Genomic DNA, 8,247 nt, shown 5'->3' with positions numbered 1-8,247 from the left:
GATTTATGAGTCTCACGCTACAGGGTGAGCTGGAGGTCACCCCAGCACACACGGTTTTCTGATGGCACAAAATTCTTTCAAATTCTGTCTAGAACACACAATTTAGTGACTCTTTTCAAATTTACTACTTTAAGAGTGAGGTGAAAAAGAAAAATATCTGACTACAACATGAAAGAAATATTAACAAAAACACAAATAAGGATAAGAAAAGATGCAAGATATAGATCTAAACTATAACCGCATGCAGCTGTGCAATGCAGCAGACCACAAAATCACAAAGCAGCTGCAGTTTGTGCAAGTAGGTGCACAAACAAAAGATGCTTCTGGAAAATGTCCAGGGCAGGCATATTAATTGCACAACTCATTTGGTGACAGGAAACACGTTGTGGCTGGTTGTGGATACTCTCTGGATGTGTCTGAGAAAATATTCTCTTTCTGTCTCTTAAAGAGCAAAGGGAAAACATCCTAGATGTAACCCAAGCACAAAAATAAATGCTACGGAAGCTGGCCCTTCTGATCCGATTTCCTCGTTCCCCTCGCCTACTGTGCTTCTACTCAAGCTACAGCTCTCCCACATTACACAGCAAAATGACATGGAAACTTCTGTATGGCCAGCATCCATCTTCAGCTCAATATAGCTATATAAGCTGAGCTGGGCTGTTGTTCTGCAACTAAATCATCAATGCCACAGAAAGTACTGTGTGAAGTTGAACTAATTTTCAACAACTAAGGAACTTTTTTTTTCTCGAGATAAGAGGAAAATTCTCGCTTCTTTAAACACTGCAGGATAAGGTTAACATAATATTTTATGAATTTCACGTTATATTCGATAGCAGCCTTTTTCCTGCTTCTACTACAAACTATGGCCCGTCAGAAGTTACTATAAAGTTATAACAATAATACATTTTGCCTAATAGTCCTAAAATTTAGAAATTATTTTACAGAGATTTTGTCTCTGGGATGGCACAATGCCACTACATATCTTTACTTTTTGACAAGTTTGATTGGAAATAATAAATAAATCAACAATAACTGATCCACAGCAGCTCCCCACCTACTTGTGACATCATGATGTAAACAATAAATAAATCCCAATTCAACTTAATTCATCTTAAAAATCCCCAGTGGGGCTACCTTTAGGGTCAGCAGCCTGTTTTAGGAGTAAGAGCAGAAGACACTGAGGTTGACTTTGGGTTACTGAAAGTAAAAACAAAACCGCACTATGAGCCATTTCATTGCAGTGTTTGAAAGAGGGAATGTCCCTCTTCTACAGTGGCTGTTGTGTTACTAATTCAGTTAGAAGAGAGGTTTCACATTCACAATTTATTGTAGGAGGGCTCATAACAAGCATACATGACTTTACAAAAGTTATGCATGTGCCCGCATCGCGGCACTCTTAAACCCATCATTTCCAATGGCTTGCCGCTTCTGCACACGTGACCCATGAGGGTTCAAATACACAGTGACACAAACTGTCACAGTCACACTATCACACACCATGCATGTTGCACACACAGCGGTAGCTGCAACCCAAACACTAGAGAGTGTGCAGTAGAGAGAGGGAAACAGAGAGAGCGAGCTGTGATCGCCGGTGAGTATGAAGTTAGCAGTTACATTACAGCTGTGAACTCAGCAATGCAATGTGTGTACAGTTTATTTGTTGGTGAAAAAAAATGCTACAACTCCTCAAGACCCAAGCCAAGATCCCGGGTCTTTCTTGCTACCTGCTAGTTGAAGTGAAAGAGGTTTGCTGGCACTTCAACACAGGCTCACTAAATGAAGGTGGCTGATCTTTAAGGTGGTCTTTAAGGTGGACCAGCAGTTCACATTTTAGTAACAAGCTGCTCCTCCAAGTTTTGCTTTAGTGACCTCTCGTGTGCTGCAACTGACAACCACCAAGCTTTATGCAAATAAATAGTGCAATGACATAATACTGTAATAATCATCTAGCCCTCTAAAAACACAGGGAAAACCCTGATAATGCTATCTGCGTATATGCACAAAAAAAAAAAATATCAGTGTATATTTTTACCTGTTTTATGAGCATATAAGTCTCTGACATGATCTTCTCAATGCGTGCTAGGTCGTACGTCATGACTTTCTGGCCTTGCTGCCACACTCTATAGGCATCAAGCAGTAACGTTTTTCCGGACTCCGCATCTTCAAGAATCTTCCTTTTCCTGTTTGGCCTATGTGGTAAACCCTGATCAGTCCCAGTGGCTGCCATGGTGACCTTTGGTGCCAAGGCTTGGAGCTGCTGCTGCCTGGAGCTGATACTTAGCTCCTCTAGGGACAGCTCTGGTGTCCGGCTGCTGTCAGTCACTTTCTGCTGGGACTCCGCTGCACTCAGGGAGGTCTCAGCCTCCACTTGGTTGCCTTGAGAATCTGTGGTATTAGAGGGCCTCATCCAGCGGCAAGTGTCCAGCTCCATTGGTTCCTCCAACCCTGCTTTGTGCCCCTCACTGCCAGCAGTCTCCACCTTGCCAAGATAGATCTCCTGAACTTTACTCCCTTTATCCATGGATAGTGGTGATGGGGTGAGTTGTGCCTGAGAGGCTTCACTGGGCCCTGTGTCAGTGACGCAGGCTCCCTCTGTAAGTCCAGGCTTCTTAGGCAGTGCATGTTTGCTGTCCTCTGAACGTGGCCTGTTGGATGCGTCCGTTGTGGTCATCTCCCCCATGGAGGGCCCAGGCGCTTTGTGAAGCTGCTCAGACACCTGAAAGAACAGAACCTGTCAAAACATGAAGTGGGGGCATGCCAGATGTCTAAGAGGCTCCCAGCTCTGTGTGTGTGCGTGTGTGTGTGTGTGTGTATATATAAGTGTAGTGATTTGTGCTTTCTTACCCCAGTGAGACTGTTCAGATTGTCCTCCAGGACTTTTACAGTTAGGAAAAATGCTCTCTTGGCCAAAACCTGGCGATCAACATCCCGTAAATACTTCCTTCATGGAAGAGAAAGAAGCAAGATGAGAGATGTCATCGAACAAATACATAATAAAAACAGAAACAGCATGACATACAATGTGGGTCCTTACTTTCCCTGGTCAGGGGTTCTCTGCAGCATGAAAGAGACTTTCAACAGAGTATCGTGATCCTTAAGCTGAGACAGCACCTCCAGTAAGAGGACAATGGATCTGTTCATATGAGATGCAAAACTTCCGGGGCGATCAATCTCATCTACTGGAATACGCCAGATGCCCTGAAGGAGGAGGAGAAAAAGCTGAATCTGTAGGAAGTTTGACGGTGCTACAAAAAATAAACAAAAATATTATTTTTTGACAAACTGCTAGTTACACGTACCACAAACACAAACATGTGGTTTGGCCTTGGCTTTTAGTTGAGCAGGAACTTGATTTCAAAATATGGTTCAGTTACACATATTTAAAGTCTAGGAGGAGGAGTTGCCTTCATGCAACTATTTTCCCATTTGATTAAACTGGCCAAAAGGCTAATTTGTGAAATTCTGCATTTATGACTGCTCTATGCTGCCATTACAGGTTTCTAAGGCTTATGGAGTGTATGACACACGGAAACAATCAACAGGAACACATGAAAAAAGTGACAAGAAAGAAAGCAGAGAAGAAAGAAGAGGAAGTAATGGTAGGTAAAAACATGGCATTCAATCAAGAAAGCTCTAATGAGGGGATGGGAAAGCTGTAGGAGAGGTGGCTGGTCATGTGGGAAAGGGGGGGGGCTTTTTCTCTGGGCGCACATGATAGGCAGCCTCATTAGTGCTCAGCTCTGTCCAAGCATTGCAACAGACCAGCAGCCTGGCTGCCAACAAACACAGTCCTCCTTCACAGAAAGCGTGATGAGGTGCTTTTTTGGTGGACGAGTTCACCGTGTTCCGTGAGCACATGTCTTCTCAGCAGGTGGAGCGTGCGAGGTTCTGCTCTCTGAAGCTACTGATGCGAGTGCAGATGGTGGCCTAGGCTGTCTACAGTCATACAGCACATGTCGCAGAGTACGGCTTCTGGCCTCAGAAAATGTGTGCGAGACAAAACAAAGATGACCACATCAGGTTGGAACAAAATAAATGATGGCTCTATCGGCTGCTAAAGGCACCAGTGAGACTGGTGCTCCTCCTCACAGACAGCTCCAGATTGTCAGATGACATTTTCAAAGCCACCGGAGAGGAACAAAGCAGGAAAGAGAGGCAAAATAAACAATCAAAACAAAATCACATTCCTGAGGATGGACTTATAGCCTGCTCAGGGACAAAGTGTCTGGCCATCTAAAGCGTAATACAGAAACTCAAGACTCCTGTGTTTATACACAAGCCTTTTGTTAAGAAATCCTAAATCAAGCATTTTCTCATTTCCAGTTCACGAGGGCAACTAAATCTATTTTTTACAGGCATCTGTTCAGATATTGTTGATATATAATAAATCTCTTCTGCTCTGATACACAGAGGGTTAAAGCAAGAAAACATTTGTGATTGAAATGCTGCCCTTGACGAAATGTGTACAATGTATTAAATTAAGTATTATATAAATGTAAAACTGCCCCATGCTTGAGCCTGAGAACTTTAAGCCCTGTCTGATACAGGAGCAGATTCATTCTGGTGAAATGATCCCAATTGAGAATCTGGAGAATTTATCTCCAAGTAAATAACACTTGAACTAGAATTTGTCTTGGTAGTTGGTGCAAACATTACATCTAGCTTTCAAAAACACTTTTGAGAATTAATGTATGGCTCCAATGCCTGTGTAAAATAGTAGAAAATAAGAAGATGTTTTATCATATGATGTAATCAGGCAGGGCTTGGGAAGGTTTAAAACCTTTCAATGAACAGATTAGCAAATGCCTCTAACAGGAGCGGGACAAGTATGATGAGGGGGTGGGCTCCGCACAGAAAAACAACTCTAATGGAGGAGAGTAATTCTTCATTAGAGAACCATCCAACCACAGCAAACCTGTTTAGGGAAAGCAGAACCATGGCTTTCCACAGATTATGCTGTAGCACAACAGCTAAAGCAGATTTGTAAGACTTTAACTGCAATGATTTTAAGCACCCCCCCTTGTTTTTGTGAGAGAAAATATGACCAATGCTTGGTATCTAGAGCGTCTACAGCTTTGGCAGATGTAGCCAATACATCACACAAAAATCAGACGGATTAAGATGCACAACCAACAAGGGAAAATTGCTTGACCAGAGAATCCTTTTGTACAAATGGAATCTGATCTTTCTTCAGATCATTTTCTGTTTTAAAATGGTTTCTGTTTGGTTGACGATGAGGAGAACTATAAGAAACATCAAATTAAGTAATCCTACTTTGTCAATTATGTATTACAAACAGCAAAACAAAGCAATGCGTATGCAGCATGACAAAAAAGGACGACCAACAGGGACCAGGCACTGACAGTCCCTCTACTTCCTTGTATAAAAGTCTGAGCCAAAACAGAATGCTGGCTGCCTGTTGAACAACATTTGGAGGAAAAGTCTCAATCTGCAGTCTAATCAACTTCATCTACTCATGTCTTTACATGCCGTCAGTGACAGGAAAGGTACATGCACAAAATATGACCTATGGGAACACTTACTGGGTGCAGGGAAATTGCACAATCTCAGTGTTAATGTCTCTTGTAGCAATTAGCAGTCACTAGTGCAGCTTACTGTAACAATATTACTATTTCAAACCTAACCTACAACTTTAGATTGAAGATATTTTAAGAATCGAAGATGGCCGGTTAACTACTAAGTCTACCAGCACTTGGCAGGTGGGTGGTGTAATTTTACATCTTACTATATTCTTCCCAACATTGTTGCATCTTAAATGCAGACATCTGAACAATTAGGACCTAGGAGGACTTACCTAAAAGGCATTTCCTTTGGAGTTCTGTACCATTCAACAAGAGTAGCACTGATTTAAAAAGACCACACTAAGCATAACACAAACTCTCAGAATTTTGTACAAGTCAGAGACAAAGATAGAAAGCAACTCACCATCACCAATGAAAGCTACTCCACAGCGCATGTGTTAGTATTCTCTTGGACAGTCTCCTGCTGGCGGTAGCAGCCCCAGCAGCACCTCCACCCTGAAAGAGGCTCACGCTCAGAGAGCAAGGGGCGGGCTGCATTTGGGTGCTAGGGCAGCGAGAGCTGATGGAGAGAGGGAAGCACAGCTGCACACGGCAGAGTAGGAACAGAAGAAGAGTAGAATAGCAGCTGCCTTGGCAGGAGGAGAAACAACGCTGGAGTCAGTGCCCATGAGCTGAGTATGTCACTGACAGACAAGCCGACTCATTCCTCTCCTGCTTTCAAACCCTGCCATCTCAAAACAACAACACCCACGCACTCTATCTCCGCCCTCCCCTGACCCCAGCCTGCTGGAGTTCTTCCCCTCCCTTCCTTTCTCTCGTACTATACACAGCGTACAGCCAATCCTTGTAGGCCTTTGCCAGCCAATCGGAAGCAAGCAGAGAAACTCCCGCCCACTACACACCCACACAATACACACACAGAGGAGTTAGCGCGAGAGAGAGTAATGAGGAAACAGAAAGAGTGCAACAGAGAGAGGAGATGAGTAGAGCGAATAAGAGCCAGGGGGAGGGGTAGAGCGTGGTCACCCTGAAGACGGAGCAACAGGAAAAGAACAAGAGAACATTAACTGGCTGAAAATGAACTCAATGCTACCACATGAATGCAGTGGGAGGCATCAAGAGGATGGCATCAACAGAACCAAAAAACTTGACAGGTTTGTATGAGTGAAATCTCCATTAACCACAGAAACAGTGCTGTCTAAACAGATAAGATTGTGCTGTGTACACACAGTATTTCCTCAACCAACAACCCTTACCGTCTTTCTTTCCTGTCTTTCAACTCTGGTCGTGTCTCTCCAGCTGGCCACCATAAACATACTAAGTAAACACACCTTGTTTTTCCTGCTTCCTGTTGCGGGTGAGGGAAAAAGCTGCTAAAAAAAAAAAGTCAAGCTCAAGTAAACATAGAGCAGGAGAAGGCAAACACACCGACAGCCAGATTTAACTATCCAACGTGCAAATCTAAATAACTTCTGCAAAATGTATTCATTTGACCAATACTCCGCCCCTAAGAAAGAATAACAAGGTTCTCCTGGGCGGAGCTCCACCTACAGCACATTGCACAGCTGAACACACAAATGTTTGAGTCAAACATCAAAAACGTGGCAAGCAATGCAACTGTAACTGTTCCCCAGAAGACTATCCTATGCTAGTATAACAAGACTTTTAAAATGTTTACGTTCATGAATGCTCTTTATAGGTATTTGTTCAATACATGTTTTCCAAAAAGGTACAAGACCAGGAAAGATTTATGTTTTTCTGAAATGCAGCCACAAGGACATCCATTTTCCTCTGGTGCTTGGTAGAGAGTGAACGTATGAGTGGGTGGAAGAATGTGTGAGCAAGAGTGAGTGTGCGTGTGTGTGTGTGTGTGTGTGCGTGTATGTATATAGTGTCGGTCAGAGGGGAGGAGGAACTCCCTGCCAGAGTGAAAACACAGGGATTCCTCACGATCACTCATCAGCAGTCCTAAGCAGCCAGAAGGCCTGGCATTACGTCAGCATTAACCTATATCATTAGATTTATTCTTAACAAGCAAACTGGCTCTACTTTTCCAATTTGCTTTGGCTGTGCTACACTTACTTCGATTCTCATTTAATTTTACAAGCTGATTGCATCACAAACACTACTACTTTCTTCTGTGAATTTTAAACAGACTGTATAAAATAGGTTTTAAAGCACTCCGAAGCACTGCAATGCTCTCCCTTCTCTTAATTATAGCCTCTATGTTTAGAGGCTTGTGGTGATGCACAATGTGCTATAGGTGCCAAAAAAAAATCTATGTTTGATACTGCTAATTTGTTTTGTCATAGTTCATGTGTGCAAAAACATTACACTCTGTGAGAAAAAAAAAAATTGTGGCAGAGAATCGTGATATCAATTCTAAGCTTGAAATGTTTTGTCTACTGAGATTTTTTTTGTTTACATGATGTGGTCAGATGTAATGTGATAAAGTAGATTAACAGCCTTTTTGTGTTTTTGCCTAATTATTTTGTGTGTGTCTTATTAGATCATGTGTATATATCCAAAAAGGTCTGGTGACTGTGGAGGCGCAGCACTCCAACACTCTCCTTCTTGGTCAGATAGCCCTTACACAGCCTGGAGGTGTGTTTGGGATCACTGTCCTGTTGAAGAATAAATGATTGTCCAACTAAACGCAAACTGGATGGGATGTTGCATGTTGCTGCAGGATGCTGTGGTAGCC

The 8,247-nt window shown here is 42.8% G+C and overlaps 1 protein-coding gene across 9 annotated transcripts in view; it reads right to left on the bottom strand.

The window, feature by feature from the left end:
- cabin1 (calcineurin binding protein 1) overlaps positions 1–8,247 on the bottom strand; it is a 40,891-nt gene that overhangs the window by 10,439 nt on the left and 22,205 nt on the right. For 5 of the 9 annotated variants that reach the window (XM_032517283.1, XM_032517285.1, XM_032517287.1 and 2 more), the window contains 4 exons: positions 6,800–6,916; positions 3,035–3,198; positions 2,845–2,941; positions 2,033–2,716 (listed from right to left, as the gene is read on the bottom strand). In XM_032517283.1, the coding sequence (XP_032373174.1) occupies positions 2,033–2,716; positions 2,845–2,941; positions 3,035–3,198; positions 6,800–6,916 (1,062 nt within the window). The remainder of the gene's footprint in view (positions 1–2,032; positions 2,717–2,844; positions 2,942–3,034; positions 3,199–6,799; positions 6,917–8,247) is intronic. The other 4 variants (XM_032517290.1, XM_032517291.1, XM_032517288.1 and 1 more) reach the window with 3 other exon arrangements.

The sequence above is a fragment of the Etheostoma spectabile genome, chromosome 5, assembly GCF_008692095.1.
Source record: "Etheostoma spectabile isolate EspeVRDwgs_2016 chromosome 5, UIUC_Espe_1.0, whole genome shotgun sequence".
Classification (NCBI taxonomy): Eukaryota; Metazoa; Chordata; class Actinopteri; order Perciformes; family Percidae; genus Etheostoma; species Etheostoma spectabile.
Note: the sequence above shows the minus strand (reverse complement) of the source record. Positions and strands in the feature narration are given on the sequence as shown.